We start from the raw sequence: 18,973 nt of genomic DNA on the forward strand, positions 1-18,973 counted from the left end.
CTGGCTCCTGCAGCCATCATAAATGGAGAAACCCTTGTGGAAAAGGGGCACACCATTCTGACCAACTGCTGACCAATCACCTCTTGTGGGGAAGGCAAGCCAACCTAGTTGTAGCAGCGTAGGCACTCTAAGAAAGAGACGTAATGTGACATTTACCAAGTAGGTCAAACCACCTCAACCACCACCTCCTCACAGGCCCTCATGGGAGAGAGCCCAGAACCCTAAGCCCGAGAACCCAGACCACCAGCCCTGCCTCCAACCTGGACCCTGTAGCCATCATCAAGGTGAGCGGTCCTTTAGAGAAAGGCTCTTCTGTCTGCTTTCCCAATACCAATTGCTTGCCATCCAACCCAAGATTAATCTTGGGAGCAGTAGCACCCACAGACCACTGGCCTTGATTTCAGCTTGGCCCCCAAGTCATAGTCAACCCTTGGGAAGACGTGACCAGGTAACTTCCTCCTCCATGTGGCAACCTCAATCACCTGAGTGGTCACAGATTCTGAAGACCCAAAAAAAGAAATTTCTCACCACCAAAATCCTTCGCACTCTCAAATGGTTCAACATTAGAAACAGAAATGGGTTTATTAAAAGAAATGACACAAAAAGAGATGAATGACGATCTGCTATGCCACTGTACCCTGTACTGGGGATTTCCACCTAGGGCTAAAACCTTCTTGAGGTGTCGTCTCCCTCATTGGAATATGAGGGGGTGCACAATGAGAGCAGGACTGCCCTGCTTTTCTATCTGTATCACTAGATCTTAGCACAGTGCTTTCTACATGCTAACTGTTCAATAAATGCTTTTTCTTTCATTTGTTCATCCATTCACTCATTTCAAAGTTAGTGCTATACACAAAGACAGCGTTGCCCTCCTGAGGAAAGGTTCAGCTATTGCTTCTGATTTTAGTCTGGCTCCCTCTCCCTGCATCATTTCTCAGCTTCTCCAATTTGAACATTTCACTGACCAGATCCCTACTCATTCCTCCTATCTCCCAGCTTCATATCCCAGTATTGAATTCACTTCTGCCCATTTGATTTGTACCCCCTTTCAGTTAAAAGTCATAGCCCCTATCTTCCCTTGTCTAGGCCTCTAACCTTGGCCTTCCTATTGACTACTGACCCAATCTTGTGTTAACTCATCAATTCTAACCCCTGGTTCCAGACTTGACCCCTTGTCACCATCACTCAATCCTCCCAGCCCACACTTGGGCCCATCAGGCTAGTCCCAGAGTTTACCTTCAGACTATTTAATCCCATCCCATGCAAAGACAATCACGCTTCCTTGGTTTTGTTTGCCTTTGTGTAAAGTTTGACACTGGCTCCCTCATGTGGTAGGCCCTAAGATCATCTACTTTCTATACTGATATATATGCTTTCGGTACTTATTGATGGTGGAAAGAATTTAGACTTGATTCCACATAAAGACCAGCCTGGCAGTATTAGGCAGACATGTGTCAGTATGTAAGGACATCTTTTCCCACTCAACCAATTGCTGCCTCTTCCAAGTGAGTTTCAACCAACAGGAAACACTTGACCCTCTTATCTAACATGACCTTTCATTCATATGCTTTTCAGGCTCTATCCTTGTACAGAAACTTTCCTTGCCTGGCTGTATTCTCCAAATTCCTAAATACTGATAATCTGTTCTTGTTTTTAAGATGAGGTCCTTTTCAGATCTAAACTTTTTAAAAATATTTATTTATTATTTTATTTTTTCTCCAATTATAAATAAAAATAGTTTTTAACATTTGTTGTTTTATTTAATTTTGAGTTCCAAATTCTCTCCTTCCTTTCTTCCCTTCTACCCTCCTTGAAAAGGAAGGCAATTTGATATAGGTTTTACATGTGCAGTTACACTATTAAGCATGTAAAAGGAAAAAAAAAGAATGGGGGAAAAAAGGATGCTTTGATCTGCATTCAGACTCCATCATTTCCTTCTCTGGAGGTGGATAGCATTTTTTTTATCTTAAGTCCTTTAGAATTGTCTTGAATCGTTGTATTGCTGGAAATAGCTAAATCATTCACCATTGATTGTCACACAATATTGCTGTTACTGTGTACAGTGCTTTCCTGGTTCTGCTTGCTTCATCTTGCATCAGTTCATGTAAGTGCAGGTTTTTCAGATCTAAATCTAATGGTCTTGTGCCCTCTCACAGAAATGAATTTAAGCATTCCTTCTACAGCATGGTTTCAGGGAACATTTTTCCTGATGTTGCTCCCTGTTGAATCCCTTATCTTCCTTGAGGTCCAGCTGAGGTGACCTTGCCTCTGTAAAGTTCAGAGGGGCCTCTAGATATCACAGCCCCACAAATGGTTGCCAAGCAGCCTCTACTTAAAGGTCTTTAAACCCAGAAAGTAAACTAACCTGACTTTCACATTGCAATAGCCTGCCTGAATACAACAGCAAACCAAAAGTAAAGAGATCCTTTGGACAAACAAAGTTACATTAGCCTGGGCAGAATCTGAAGCTGGGACCAAAATAGAACTCAGAGGGCAGCATGTGATTGCTCACTCACCCCTGTCCTAAAGACCCAGCACCGTCAGGACCCAGGAGCAGCTGCTACTAAAAATAGAAGGAAAGAAGAAGCAGTCCCACAGTCAGAGCAACACCACGGAGCTATTCCCTCCACACTGGTGGGCACCCAGAAGTGTCATGAAGTCTCTGAGGTTTACAAGTGCAGAAGCCCTGGTGTCCAGTGCCCAGGTGACCAGGAAGAGCCTGCAAAATGTGGCATATAACCTCTACCCCCTCCTGTTTAAAGCCAGCTATTTACTAGAACAAGGAGAAGTGATTCATGACCTCTTGGAAAACTGGCCACTAGCAGAATTCAACCTTGGAAACCTGTTGGGGCCAACAGCAGACTACCCAGAAGACCTCAGAACTTGGGCCTGCAAGATCTGCCTGGAAGCTTGTCTGGTGGGGCTCAAAGACTATGTGCTGAATGACTCCCCAACTTACACCAAAAGGCTGAGAACAGTTGATCTCACGGGCATCCAAGATGTGGAAGTTCAGCTGTGCAAATGCCAGACATCTCTGGGGAGGTGGGGCCGGTCGGGGCTCCTAGCCAAGCTCTGCTTTGATCTGCTGGTAGAGCTGCAGAGGCGACCATTCAACCCAAGCATCTTGGACATCGGCATCAACGTCTTCATCAACTTCTTTGTCACAGAGGGCAACTATGAATGTGCGCTGCAAGCCCTGATGGTGAGATGTCACTGCCCCCTGAAGGTGCGCTGTGTAGCCTTCCGGGCGGACAGCCTGGGCCTGAAGAAACTCTTCTACATGCTACGGCTGGTGGAGCCTGACTCTTTGGAGAAGCTGGAGATCGTCCACAACGTGCACATGGAGATGGAGCACCTACAGGTGCTGCTCAACCACTTGGAATTCCCCCAGCTGGTCTCACTCACATTGCCAGCAAGAGCCTTCAATGTGCGCCGGCTGCAGGGAGAAGACGAGTCAATCCTCACCACTATTGGGGAAAAACTGAGTCAGATGTCCCAACTCAGGGAGCTGAGCCTGGCCTTTTCCATCCTGACGGGGAGAACTCGGAAACTGCTCAGGTGAGAACCTGATCCTGGCAGGTTTTATAACCTGAGGTGGTCAGGTTATATATAGAAAAATTACTAGGCATGCACAATTTAGGGAGAGCCTGCTAATCAAAATGATCATGTCCTAGTCAAGCAACATGATTCAAATATCAGAAGCTCTCATGCAGGTATAGGGTTCAGAGGAGTCTGGGGTCGGGGAGATGAGGTAGAAATAAAGGGTAGTTTTGCTATTATGGGCATATTTTAGCTCAAAGGAAGATCAGTGTATCCCAGCATGAAGAAAGTCATCTAGTCCTGGAGAACAGGAGCTTTTGTTTCTATCAGGAAACCAGCCAGACAGTATGACCAGATGTTGGCATTAAGGCCTTGGAGGTCTCTCCTCGGCATCTATGTCTCTTTTTATTTTAATATTTTCAAGCTTTTGGGCTAAGTTCAGAATTTTATAGTCAGATACATCTCAACCACATTGCCAAGTCTAAATCTAAGCAAAAAATGTATCATGGCATTGGAGGCGGAGGCAAAGGCAGCTAAAGCAAGAGGTCAGAGCAATAAACTCTCCCCCTGCATCTGAGAGAAGGAATGGCAGAAGAGGTCAAGAAGTCACCCAGAGCAGAGACCATGATGGAGATGCAGTTATTTCCTCTGCAATCCTTGGCCAAGTGACATCATTGGGCACTCAGTCTTCTATTCTGGCAGTCACACTCATAACCTCTTGGACCCTGAGCAAGTAAAGGATGTTGTATTTTCCAGCCTAGTGGAAAACAGGCTGAAGAAAGCATTGTGGTAGGCTGGTAAATCTCAGGTGAGCTTGTAAATGAACAATTCTGAGCTACTGCCACATCCTAGATAAAGGAAGGACTAGAGCAAGGGAGCGTGATGGCTAGTTGTGACCTGTGGCTCTAATTCTCTATATGATAGCTTTTGAGGTGCATTCTTTGGTAGGTATTACAAATCCTTGCTAAGAGTTTTGCCTCAGTCAATCAATCAATACAATCAATTAAGTACAATCAATCCTCAACATTTGCCCACACTTGTGTGATTTTATTTGTAACCTCATTTTCACTTTCAGCAACCTGTGCACATCCATGGCTATGTGCAGTAAAGAAAAAAAAAGATTAATAGGTGCAAATTTGTGGAGTGGCTGATGTCCTACTAGGTGCTTCACTGGTCTTGTTCAGCCTACCATTGTAAAGAGCTCCTCATATATTCATTGCATATTCTTATTAGTTGCCTTAAAAACTCAAATTTTGTGTTGCAATTCTGCCCCCCAAAGCATAGAGCACGTCCTTTAAGCTCTAAGTCCAAGTGTACAAAGTTAGTGATGAGGTTTAGTAAGAAAATAATGGTATTACATAAACTTCATGCAGGAATGTCTGTGGTCCCTGTCCACTGCAAGTTTTGTGTGATTATATATAGTCATTATTAGATATATTATATATAATTCTTATGGTACAATCAATAATTCTTATGGTACAATACCCCCACATTGCTATCTGATACAGTGGAAGGTAAGATTTAGGTTTAAAATGTTATAGTTTTAAAATTTTTATTTGCTGAACAGTATTTATGGTACTATAGATTTCTTGTGTTACAAAAAGTGAGTATTGTCTGAAATAAATGGGTTTTTTTTTGTTTTTTTTTTAAGTAATTGGGGTTAAGTAACTTGCTCAAGGTTACACAGCCAGTTATTTCTGGGTGTGGTGCTAAGTATCAGAGCCTGGATTCAATCCCAGGTTATCCTGACTCTGGGGCTGGTGCTCTTACTTACTAAGCCACCTGGACGCCCCTAAACAATTGGGGTTAAGTAACTTGTTCAAGGTTACATGGCCAGGTGTTTCTGGGTGGGTGCTAAGTGTCTGAGCCCGGATTCGATCCCAGGTCATCCTGACTCTGGGGCCGGTGCTCTTACTCGCTGTGCTACCTGGCTGCCCCAATAAATGTTTTTTTTTTTTTTAAAGCAATTGGGGTTAAGTAACTTGCTCAAGGTTACACGGCCAGTTATTTCTGGGTGTGGTGCTGAGTATCTGAGACCGGATTTGATCCAGGTCATCCCGACACTGGAGCCAGTGCTCTTACTCGCTGAGCCACCTGGCCGCCCCTAAAATTTTTTTTAATTGAAATGTTAGCATAAAAGGTCACAGGATTCTAAGGAATTAGTAGTGAGAAAAAATGTTTTATATGTTACCAATTTTATTTTGTGTAAAAATGTTGTTTAAAATGGAGGATCAAATAGTGTTAAAGTTGTGTGTTGCATTTTATGGGTTATTTCACGGTTATTGTGTTGAAAAAAGTTCACAATATCAGCATTAATGACTTGTTATAAAGAATTATATGCAGGAAAGTGTATTTTTCAGCAATCTCTCATAAAAGATTACAGTTTTGGGTGGTTGAGGGAAAATAACACACTATTTTCCATACATTCAATGTATCAACATTTGTGTTTTTCATTTTTGCATCATTTTCTAGGAACGTTATCCCTATGAAAGATGAGACCTTGCTATATGCACCATGTGCCAGGCATTATGTTAGGCAATAGGTATACAAATGCAATGAATGAAACAAAGTAAGTTAAGTACAAGATGGTTTTGGAAGGACCACGATGTCAGTTAGGAGGATCAGGAAAGACTTCATGCAATAGATGCTGTCTCAATTGCATCTGAAAACCAGAGAGGGATTCTATGAGGTCCAGAGAAAGAGTGTATGCATTCCTGGCATGGGGGAGGACCAGTCCTAAGGCATGGAGATGTAGAGAGTTATATGAGACTAACAGAGAGAAGAGTGACTGGGCTTGGTGGAGGAGTGAGGGAGAATGAGTACTGTCCAAGGAAACTAAGAGGACAGATTAGAGTTTTAAAATATAAAAAGAGAAGCTTATGTTCTATCCTAGAGGTAGCAGGAAGCCAATGGAGTTTATTGAGTTAGAAGAGAATGACTTTAGGAAAATCGCTTTCACAGAGCTGGAGAAGGAAATGGCAAGCCACTCCAGCATCTCTGCCAAGAAAACCCCAAGTGGGGTCATGGGGAGTCATGCATGACTGAAAATATGGAACAATTGACTTGCCCAGGGTCACACAGCTGATAAATGTCTAAGGTCAGATTTGAATTCAGGTTCTTCTGACTCCAGACCTATTGCTCTGAGCCACCTAGCTGCTTCTAAACATATGAATAAAAGATGACTAATTTTTAAGGTGTACTGAAACACACAGAGCAAATTTACAAAAATATTGACAAACAGAAAGAACAGTGAACTTGGAATCTGAAGACCTGGCTTTGATATCTGGCTCTTCTACTTATTACCCATGAAACACTGAAAAAAATCATTTCCCCTCTCTTGATTTCAGTTTCTTTATATATAAAATGAGTTTGACTAGAAAACCCACACACCACCCCCTCATAGATCCCTTCCAGCTTCAGCATGCTGTGTTTCTATGAACTGAATTCTATTTTCAATCTCTGAAGCTAATGAGCTTGAAGATGTATTTTCCTTTTTAATAATTTTATTTATTTTGTTGAATATCTCCTAATTACATGTAAACAAACTTTAACATTCATTTTTTAAAATTTTGAGTTCCAAATTTTCTCCCACCCTCTCACCCTTTCCCCCTCATTGAGAAGGAAAGTAATCTTATTTATTACACATGAGAAGTCATGCAAAACATATTTCCATATTAGTCATGTTACAAAAGAAAACAGACAAAAAAACCAAAAAAATAAAGAAAGTTTTTAAAAATATGCTTCAGGGGTAGCTAGGTGGTGCAGTGAATAGAGCACTGGCCCTGGAGTCAGGAGGACTTGAGTTCAAATTCGACCTCAGACATTTAACATAAAAACTATCTGTGTGACCTTAGGTAAGTTACTTAAGCCCAGTTGCCCTCCAAAAAGCAAAACAAAACAAAACAAGACTTCGGGACGGCTAGGTGGCACGGTGAATAGAGCACCAGCCCTGGAGTCAAGAGGACCTGAGTTCAAATCTGGCCTCAGACACTTAACATAAAACTAGCCATGTGACCTTGGGCAAGTCACTTAACCCCAATTGCCCTACTTTACCTCCTCCAAAAAGAAAAAAAGCAAAAAAAAAGTATGCTTCAATCTGCTTTCAAATTTCATCAGATCTCTCTCTGGAGGAAGACATCATTTTTCATCATGAGAATTGGAATTGTCTGATCAGAGTAGCTACATCTTTTACAGTTGATCATCCTTACAATATAGCCTGTTACTATGTACAATGTTCTCCTGGTTCTACTCATTTCACTTTATATCAGTTCATGTAAGTCTTCCCAGGTGGAGATATATATTCTTAAAGATGTATTCAACCTGATTGAGTCATTGGTAGTCATGGCATGATTCTCTACCACAAATTTTATCATTCTCCTGACAGAATTCTGACAGATTTCACAGTGTCAGTAATGCTCACAAACACCATCAAAATAAATAGTAATGACTACGCTAAGACCTGATAACTGACTAGATGTTCTTTTTTTCATCAAATCAGGCTATTAGGCAGTTGTCCTCACTATTCCTTTTCCTTGACAAGTCTCAGTTTCTATTAGACTACCTGTCATCGTATGTCCTCATACTCTAAAATGACACCTTTTCAATGACCATACACATATTTCTCCTACATATTTTAGACATCACACACCCACCCCCAGCAATTCACTCACCTTGTTTTCTTAATCTGAAAAACACTGTCTTTAGGTAAAGCAAGGGTTTTTAAAGCACTATGTAGTCTCATAGATCTAGAGATAAAGGGGATCTGGGAGACCACCTGATTTGACCCCTTTAATTTTCCAGATGAGGAAACTGAGGTCCAAAGAGATTGGTTAACTGATCAGTGCCTATGATTTCCATATGGGAGTATGTACATTCTGTACCAGTGATCCCTTCTCCCCCAACACAACAGCCCTAAATGCTAAGTGTTATCTCCAGACTATCCTTTCCTCAGTCCTACAGATCCAGACACTGAAAGGAAGGCTGGATATGGTCAGGGAAATTATTTGAAAAGGATAACAGAGAAAGGAAATAAAATGTCATGTCATCTTAACACATTTCTGGTGGTTTGTGTAGTGAAAATAACAAAAATATACCTCTCCACCTTTTGGCATTATGATTTTTTTTTCTTTCTTTTCCCTTTTGGGGCAAAATTTGGGATCACTAGAATATGTAACTTATATAGGGAGTTGCCTTTGCCTGAGAAACCAGACACTTCTCTGACCCCTTTGCCAATGCCATGGATCTCTCTCTTTCATTTAACATGTGTTGGGTTTTAAATGATGTATCATTCCGACACAGTGGGCCAAAGGCTAACAGCTCAAATGTTCCTTCTCAGAATTACTCCAGAGGATGTCATCCTTACCCAACACTCTTCTTGATGTAGATAAATCCAGATTGCCAAAGGCGTGGTCTAAAATCAACCAACAAAAAGATATATTGAGCACTGTGCATTCTTGACCTCTGTGCTCATTTCAAATTAGTCCCCTTATAGTTAACATTACTAGACATAATTTTTTTTAAGTTTTCTCCACTTAGGTCATGGCCTAGTACTCTATTGTGGTATGGAGGTAATTCTGGGTCCTCAAAAGCTATTGCAGGTCCTACCCAGCTAAAAAGACTTCAAGTTTGGGTTTGGGGACAGAATGTGTCTGTTGTGTGCACATTAGCATAGCTCAAAGGGAACATAAACTCCTGACCAGAAAATTGGCCACTGGGAAACGAATATTTGGCCACTATTCCTAACACTGCCTCCTGAGACATAGACAGGCTGCCATAAGCTCTTATGCTGATGAAATCCCAAATCAAAGTAATGAAAACAAAACAAGCTTTTAAAACAACTGCTACTTGGTTTTGAAATCAAATGCCAGTCTAGGATATGGTTACATCTAAATTCAGCTTACAGACAAAGAGAGCACAAGGCATGAGGGTCACCCTAGGCCAAGTTTAACTTGTTTATTTGATGTCCACCAAAGGCTCTGAGACTCCCTAGTCACACATACCATTTAAATTAGCATAAATAAATTTATATTCTTTCCTCCCAGGGCACTGTCCCCTAATCTTTAGTAAAACTATAAGCTCATTTTGAGGACGGATCATTTCATTTTTTTATTAATATCCCCATCACCTAGCTCAATGCCCAAATCATAGCAGATGGTGCTTAATAAATGGTTATTGTTTTGGGGACCCTCTGTCTCTTCTTCCCAGTTTTATAATGTTGAAATGCATGTATGTGTGAGCATGTGTGTGTGTGTTTGTGAATACATACATACACACACATATATAGATACAGATAGATATTTCACCATAGTGCCAATGAGCTAATTGAAATCCATGAAATAAATGTTCCTTAGCTCCTCTCTCCAAACTGACTGCCCCAGCTTGGGTGGCCAGATCCAGTTATGTTCACTGTTACCTGTCATGTCTCCTAACTCTAACCAGGGTCCAGAGCTCAGGAAAGGAGTGAACAAGTATGCAGCAAAGATATATTTTAAAGTGCATGATATTGAAACACCGAGTCAGTACCATCCATGAGATAAGAGGCAAAAGTTCTTTCTGGATGCCACAATAACTCACAGTCCTTGGTCCTGCTGGCACAGAAGGAGTTACAGCTGACAGCAGCCATTGTCACATATCAGGCAGGGCAGGGAAAGAGAAACTCTGAACTTTTACATGCTCTTTTTTTAAGTATTAACTTTCTGTTGTCTCTTTTATCTTTCCTCTTGACCTTGCCAGTCAATAAATATTTACTAAGCACTTCCTGTGTGGCTGACACTGTGCTTACACTAAACCTTGGGACCTATTGTCATTTATAATGATTCCATTATAATACCTCATGGGAGAGTCTCTAAATTCCTCATTTGCATATTCTAACAACTGAACTTGAGCCCAAATTTTATATTTCAAAGCAGATATTTCCTTAATCACTATTGAGAGTTTCAGATACCATATTTTGCCCTTTTATTTCCCCACCTCCCTTCTAGGAAAGCATAATTCTTTTTTTTAATCACATGGAACCATAGAGTCTCAGAGCAGGAAAGGACCTCAGGTCATCTGGTCCAACCTCTGCCTCAACATCAATCCCCTCCACAACATTCCCAACTAGGGATCACCTAGCCTCTAAGTAAAGATCTCCAGGAACAAGGAAATCACTGTCTATTTGAATCATCTCAGCCTACAGGCCAAAACCTACCTGCCTCCTGTTTTTTGTACTGCCCAAGACCTAAACATTGTTTTTGTATTTTTATTTAATTTTTTTTTTTTGCTTTTTTGGAGGGGGCAGGGTAGGACAATTGGGGTTAAGTGACTTGCCCAAGGTCACACAGCTAGTAAGTATGTCAAGTGTCTGAGGCTGGATTTGAACTCAGGTCCTCCTGACTCCAGGACCGGTGCTCTATTCACTGCACCACCTAGCTGCCCCTATTTTTGTATTTTTAAATACCACAAAAATTTATTTTAAAATGTGAAAAAGGAGGTGACTAGGTGATGCAGTGAACAGAGCACCGGCCTGGAGTCAGGAGGACCTGAGCTCAAATCTGGCCTCAGACACTTAACACTTATTTGCTGTGTGACCTTGGGCAAGTCACTTAACTCCAATTGCCTGCCCTTCCCTGCTCCAAAAAGCAAAAAAAAAAAAAGGCAAAAAATGTAAAAAATATTCTTAGCTCACATAAAAATAGGAGGCGTGCCATGGACTATGGTTTGCTAACCCCTCTAGTCTATTTTTGAATAGCTCGAATTTTCATGAAGTTTTTCAAAATCTTTTTGAAAAATCTACTTTTCTATAGCTTTCTCCCGTTACTCCTAGTTCTTGCCTCTGGAATCAAATAGAACAAATTTAATCTTTCTGCCAACTCATTTTTATTTTCTTCTCCATAGTAGCCAGGATCAGGAAAATGTGCTAGGTGTAGGATATCTGGCTTTTGTCAAGGCTTTTTTGACAAAGTCTCTTATGATATCCTGGGGGACAGAATTAAATATAAGGACCTACTGATAAAAAGCCACTAAGAACTAAGTAGATTTGCAATGAGTTGAGTGACCAGATAAAAACTGTAATGATTAACAGATCAGTGTCAGCTTTGGGGGAAGTCTCAGTGATGATGCAGATCTGCCTTGAACCCTAGCCTCTTAAATATTTTCATCAATGACTTAGATGAAGGCAGAGAAACCATTACTTATCAAATTCATAGAGGATGCAATACTAGAAGGAATAGCTAATCTATGACAAAATTGACATCCAAAAAGATGACAGGCTAAGATGTTGGGACTGAAATGAGTAAGATGAAATGTAATAGGAATAAATGCAAAGTTCTGTCTTTGGATTAAAAAAAATGAATACAAAACAACTGTACCAATATCACATGGGGGAAACAAATGTTCATATGAATAAAAGATTTGAGGCTTTTCGTGGACTGGACTGCAAGCTTTCTGGAATTAACCAAATGATCTAGTTGTCAAAAAGACAAGTATGATCTTGGTGTTTATCAGAAGAAGAAAGACAGGCCTAGAATGAGGGGAATCATAGCTCTGTTGGTACTCTGCTCTAACTAGAACACATCAAGAATGTTGTACGCTGGTCTGGGTACCATGTTTTGTGAAAGATATTAGTAAAAAAAAAAAAGTCTATCTAGAGAGTAACCAGGACAATGAAGGAAAGTGAAACTATGGCAGATGGGAAATGCTTAACCCAAAGAAGACTTCAGAAGGCCATTATGGATGTCTCTGTCACAAAGAAGAGGGGTTAATCTTGTTTTCCTTGATGCTAGAAGATAGTGCTAAGAGAAGTGAGGAAAACCTTCAGAGAGAGAAATTACAGCATGACACTGGGGAGAACCTACTACCAATTAGAACAGCCCCAAAACAGAATGAGTCCCCTGGGAATTAGTGGAATGCCATCATTGGAGGTTTTCCAGAAGGGGTTAGATGACTGAGTATAGGGGCTATTGTAGAAGGAATACATGGTTTAGCTTAGGGCTTCAGCTAGATGTCCTCTGAGAGTTCTTCCAGCTTTGAGACTGTGTAAACATTTTATATTCTTTTCTATGCACTGGAGAGGTAGAGCAGCACAATGAGCAGAGACCTGGCTTCAAGATTAGGAAGAAAGGTAGTACAGTGGATAAAGCACCAGCCCTAGAGTTAGGAATACCTGAGTTCACATCTGGCCTCAAACACTTACTAGCTGTGTGACCCTGGGCAAGTCACTCAAACCCAACTGCCTCAAAAAAAAAAAAAAAAAGAAATAGACTAGGAAGATCAGGAATTAAAATCCTGCCTCTGATACCTATTGATCTTAGAGTAGTCACTGAATCTCTCAGTGAAAGGTGTACCCCACAACACTCCCACATGCAACCCAAACCAGATTACAATGTAGGCCCTAATCAATTTTAATGTGTCGATGTATTAATAAAAAAGAAATATAGGGCGGCCAGGTAGCACAGTAAGTAAGACCACCGGTTCCAGTGTCGGGATGACCTGGAGATCGAATCTGGGCTCAGACATTTAGCACCCACCCAGAAATACCTGGCCGTGTAACCTTGAGCAAGTTACTTAACCCCAATTGCTTAGGGGTGGCCAGGTGGCTCAGCAAGTAAGAGCACTGGCCCCATTGTCAGGATGACCTGGGGATCAAATCTGGGCTCAGATACTTAGTATCACAACCAGAAATAACTGGCCGTGTAACCTTGAGCAAGTTACTTAACCCCTATTGCTTTAAAAAAATAAAAATAAAAAAGAAATATAAACCTTTGTGGTTTCCTGAGTTCATATGAAACTCACAGGGATTCTTATGTAAAGTTTAGTGGTCCCTGTTTCTGAGAATGAAACCACCTGTTATAGGCAACTTCTGAGACTGTAAATTGCAGAAAAGGAGCTGCCCTGCATGTGGAGGGGGAAGGAACCCTCACAAGTCCAGACCTTCTCACTCTCCTTTCACTTCCTGCTCATGATGGGTCATTTTGTCTTTTATTCAACAGAGGTGTTTATTAGTGAGCTTAGAAAACTTGATTTCTCTTATAGAGACAAAGACCTTTCCAACACCAACCTCTCCTAATGCATCCATTCTTCCATCTCTTTCTTACTAGTTTTGGAACTCACCCTTTTTCATGCCCAGAATTGTAGCACTCAGTAAAGGTACATTGAAACTCCTATCACACATATTATGAGCCATAATGTGACTCTATGGTTCTTTCCTTCATTTCTGTCCAAAGCAACCCAAGAGATAGAATATCGAGGAGGAGGGAGAGAAACTCTGAGAATTCCTCTCTCCAACTTCTCTAGGAATAGAATGTTTTGGCTTTTATTCCAAAGTGAAAGAGTTTTCCCTCTCCCCAAAGTTGAATTTTTCTTCCATCAGAAATATCACATGATAACAACTATAGAATTCTTAAAGTTTCTTATATAGGAGGAAGGGCTTCCATTGATAGGAACTATTCCAAGTAGGTCATCAGTTAACCAAGTTTCACCCTGAAGTTTTTAGAAGTAGATTCCTATTTTTTGTTTATTTCTCTCAACCATTTTCCTTTGCATTTTTCACTGCAGTCCCTTGAAAACTCCCCTGAGAACTCTGGACCTGTCTAACTGCTCCCTGAACTATGCAGATATGGCCTACTTAGCAAATTGCCTCCATGCTCCCTATCTAGAGGTGCTTGACCTCAGTGGGCACAATGTGGTCAACCTCTACCCATCAACCTTCTTCAAACTGCTCAGCCAAGCCTCCTGTACCCTGAAGGTCCTGATCTTGGAAGAATGCAACATTGAGGACAGAAACCTTAACATGATGATTGTGGGCTTGACCCCTTGCCGGAAACTGCAAGCCTTCAAATTTCTTGGGAACCCACTCTCCTCACAAGCACTGAAATGCCTGTTCAATGTTTTTTGTCAGCTCCCCAAAATGAAATCCATTGAATTCCCAGTGCCGAGGGACTGCTATCCAGAAGGCGTCAACTACCCATTGGATGATGCCACCCTCTCCAAATTTGATCACCAGAAATATGAGAAGATAACAGAAGAACTTCATACAATCCTACTTCAGGCCAATCGGGAAGACATCAAGGCTTCTACACCTCTCTTTGGAAGCTATGACCCAGACATTCAAGAAACAAGCAATGAACTTGGAGCCTTCTTACTTCAATCTTTCAGAGATGCCCTAGAAAACTTCAGCACAGCACTAAAAAAAATGAATTAAGTGCCTTAAAAGAAGTCCACGAAGATACACCGCAGTAAGATGCTCTTGCATCAACTTTCCTTGTCCCTCTGGAGATCACTCCTGAGTTGGGGGTCGAACCAAGATGAAGCACCATTATCATTATCATGACCCACCACCACCATCATCAAGCATTCATTAAAGGCCTGTTTATGCATGGCACTGGGCTAGGCACCAGATAAAGCAGAATACCTAGTACTGTTCCTGCCCTCTGGGAGTTCACACTTGAAATGCACCTGAATGCTATTTTTTTTACTCTTCACAGTTGGTTCTGAGAGTCTGGGTTGAAGTTACTAGGAGGAAAGGAAAATCCTTGAGATCTTCAGAGAAGTTGCTTTACAGTCCAGCATATTCTGAAGAAAAGATGTTATAGTCAGGCAACCTGCTCTGGAGGACTGCTACAGAAGCAGACTTCCTTGGTGCTGGGTGTGGGAAAAGACCACACCACAGAAATGGGGAAGGGCGGTAGGTGATTGAAGGGGGTGGAGATTGTAGCAGACACCAAGCCAACAGGGGTGTAATGAGCTAGGATGAGAAGGAAATCAGAGATAAAAAAATTAGGGAGACAGAGATACAAGAAAATACAAGGAGTAAGTGAATTGGTCACTAAGCTAATAAACTTAACTAAGGAACAGAAAGAGGAAAGATGAGAAAAGCAAACCAGACTTTCATTCTTATCAACAAATTCTCTATAGAACTAGTTCTCAAGATATGATCTGTAGATGGTTTGCAAGTCCTCCAAATGGTTCACAAGTATGTTTTCTGCAGTACTTTTTCAGTACAATATGACATGTTTACACTTTTATTTCTAAACTGAATTAATAATCTACTAATGCTATCCTTCATTGTTCTCTTAAAACACAGTGGTGGAGTTTGGCTTGTTTGTTTTGGTTTTGCAGTGATTAGAGGCAGGAACAGAGTCAGTAGTCCAAAGAGAAGCCATAATAAGGCAGAATTCAACTGAATTTAAGTAAAAATGCTCTACAATTAGAATCATCTCATATGGGAATAGGCTACCTTGTTTATGGGAATGGGGTGATATCAGCTTTCTCCTCAAAGAAAGTCATCAAGCATAGACGAGCATTTCTCAGGGATGTTATAGAGGTGATTGATGGTCAAGAACAGATTGGAATAGATGGCCTCTGAGATCCCTTTCACTTCTGAGGTTCTGTAATTCTGACTGATACATCTATGTTCCAACACTTATAATTAACTGAGGGATCCAAAACCAATGTTGGAGAACCATACCTTAACATTTGAGACCTTACCTGAGTTTTAGAGCTTCAGAAAATCCCTTACATCCAAACATTTCTAGGAGTCATTTGGGAAGCCCTAAACTCTAGGGCAATTGGATCCAATCAGGGGGACTACATTAGGTTCAAGTAGCCCCAACCCATTCACCACTACCATGCATTATCACCACCACTTCCTAGTTCAATTATTTGCCACAGGTGCTTAGATTTTCCAGTATTTTCTGCATATGAAGAACAGTATGCTGAGGCCAAGTGAAGTGTGTTCATGGTATATTATTTAGATCACATGAACTTAACAGGGAGGGTATATGTTCATTACATATAAAAAAATAACAGGACTACTCCCATGAACTCATATAGTTTGTATCAAGGTCTGAATGACAAAAATAACCTGCCTGGAAATAAAACATAAGTGTGTTCTGACATCATGTGGTTTTTTCTTCATTTTAGTATAACTCAGAATGAAGACATCTGAGGTCCTAAAATGTTATTTGTTTGTGTATTTATGTTTGTATGACCAGAAAGGTATCCATGTTTCAGGTAAGATCATCCAGAAGGTCTTATCCAATTTTGAGATTTTAGGATCCTATGATTTGCCTACTGTCTCAATGATTAATTCCCAAAGTCACATGTATCGATTTGGGGATCCCATGCAAAAAAAAAAAAAAACTGTGTCAAACAACTCAAAACAAGATATGGGACTAGAACAAGAAGTAATTAAGACAGAATGAGTTGAGTGGGAGGAGGGATTGTCCACAATTAGCGCATCACTAATGGGTGTTACTAACAATAGTGGTTTCCTACTTTTCCTATTTTTCCTAATTCTTCTTGCTAAGTGTATGAATTCAACTGTGACCCTCTAAATGTCAGTACCCTGGATCAGAGCCCTGGTCCCTCTTACCAGGAAGTGTCTTTGTCCTAACTTTCTAGATTTACATCACTTTGGTTTGATTTTTTTTTCAAATACTTTCTCTCCAATATAATGTTTGCTTTCCAAATGTGTTGATGCTCTTACCCTTTCTGGTCAAAGTTGAGGAAGTCTTCCCCATGAAAGATGTTGAAGAATACAACAGACAGTTGAAGAAGGTTATGGAATCTCCCCACATCCAACTGGTTTCCAAGACCTCCAACTTTACCTCAGAAATAATGTCTTGAAAATAAATGTCTCCTTCTTTCCAGTACAAGGGCTGTCTCTATTGGAATTCCTCTAATTCTTTAAAATCCACTTTAGTAGTGGGTAGATAGCAATCTACCAGGAAAAGATTTGGGAACTGAGTGGCCCTCAAGCTCAATATAAGTCAATAGTTTTCCATTACAACCAAGAAAATCAAATGTGAGCTTAGATGGCATTAAAAAAGAAATATTGTTATTGTTCAGTTACGTCCAACTCTTCTTGATCTCATTTGGGGTTTTCTTGGCAAAGACACTGAAGTGGTTTGTCATTTCCTTCTCCAGCTCATTTTACAGATGAGGAAACCGAGGCAAACATAGTTAAGTGACTTGCTTGGGATCATACAGCTAGTAAGACCAGATTTGAATTCAGTCTTCCTGACTTCAGGTCAGGCACTTTATTCTCTGCACCACCTAGCTGCCCAAGAAAGGAATGGTATAATAAGACCGCATTTGTGAAATACCATGTTCAGTTTGGAATGCTACATCCTAGGAAGAATATTGATAAGCTGAAGAGTATCCGAAGGAGCTTAATCAGGATCCAAAGGCAGATGAATGGTGCAGTGGATAGAGGCCCAGGCCTGTACTCAAGAAGATCTGAGTTCGAATCAAGTTCTATTGAGTTCAGTGCAGGGCATCCCTGAAGTGGGAAATCTTTTTGATAAGGAGAAAAATCTCCTACTATTCCAGTTTTTCATTCTGGCCCCAAATTTCTATCTCACTGATAAGATTTTCTTAAGGTGGGATCTACCTATACATGTACTATGAAAATATAATCTTTTTAAAAGGTATTGTCCATTTATGGATGCTTCTACATGTCTTGGAAGACAAAAAGCCATAGAAGAGCATTCTATTATTAGAAAAGAAAAAATAAAGACAGATATAGGAAAAAAGAAGCAATAATTCTGTAGACCTTTCAATATTAGTAATTAATAAATCAATCAATAGGCATTTATTAAGCACCTTCTATGTGTCAGGCACTGTACTAAGCTGATTATTCTTTAAAGCAGTTAGAGTAAGTAAATATATGAATACTAATTCATGTAAGTATGTATGTGTATACACATGCATGTTACAGTAAACTCTTGATTGTCTGGGTTGCTGATGAAAGTCACATGATCAGTCCAGAAGAACAGATATAACAACCTAAAAGGCATTGATATTTAGCTTTGTACTTAAGGATGAATAAGCAGGTAAGTAGATACATGCAAAGAGAGAAAGAGAGAGAACACAAAATTATTTTCTTAGTCATGTCTTGCCCCAGAGAGAAAAGACCTGTGATTTTGTAATCTGCATTCTGGTGCATGTTACAAACTCCTCCATGCTTCAGTACTATTTTCATGGTCATACATACTCATTACCTAGTGCCTAACTCTCTGACAAAGAGCTTATTTACACTTAGCTACAGTGATCACAGGTGACAGACACAAAGCCCATTGCCCAGTTCCTACCTGGAACTTTGCTACTCTATAAACTATATGATCATAGATGTAGAGTTCACAGGGATCCCCAAAGAGGTACTTGAGTCCATCTACCTCAATTTATAGATGAAAATGAGGCCAAGAGAGGTAAAGTGATTTGCCTAGGGTCAAATAACTATGAGGAATCTGAGGTAGGATTTGAACTAGGGTCCCCCTCACTCCAACTGCAGTGCTCGCATACTATATTATGCTGTCTCTCAATCCTTTCACTACATTACAGTCACATGAGAACCCAGGATTACCTCCATGTCATGATATGGGGTCAGAGGAGGATTTTAGTGGAGGAATTACATTTTATTTAAGTTAATCTCAAAACTGGTTTTCATTCCTTG

At 40.5% G+C, this 18,973-nt stretch overlaps 1 protein-coding gene across 1 annotated transcript; it reads left to right on the forward strand.

Moving 5' to 3' along the window:
- Positions 1-2,545: 2,545 nt before the first annotated feature.
- LRRC14B (leucine rich repeat containing 14B) lies at positions 2,546-16,413 on the forward strand. Its single transcript, XM_069075987.1, has 2 exons — positions 2,546-3,558; positions 14,074-16,413. The coding sequence occupies exons 1-2, from the start codon at positions 2,654-2,656 to the stop codon at positions 14,717-14,719; spliced, it is 1,551 nt and encodes a 516-aa protein (XP_068932088.1). The 5' UTR covers positions 2,546-2,653; the 3' UTR covers positions 14,720-16,413.
- Positions 16,414-18,973: the final 2,560 nt, after the last annotated feature.

Source organism: Petaurus breviceps, unplaced genomic scaffold, assembly GCF_028583685.1.
Source record: "Petaurus breviceps papuanus isolate PSGF00001 unplaced genomic scaffold, PetGlider_PUasm1.0 151, whole genome shotgun sequence".
In the NCBI taxonomy this organism is placed as follows: domain Eukaryota; kingdom Metazoa; phylum Chordata; class Mammalia; order Diprotodontia; family Petauridae; genus Petaurus; species Petaurus breviceps.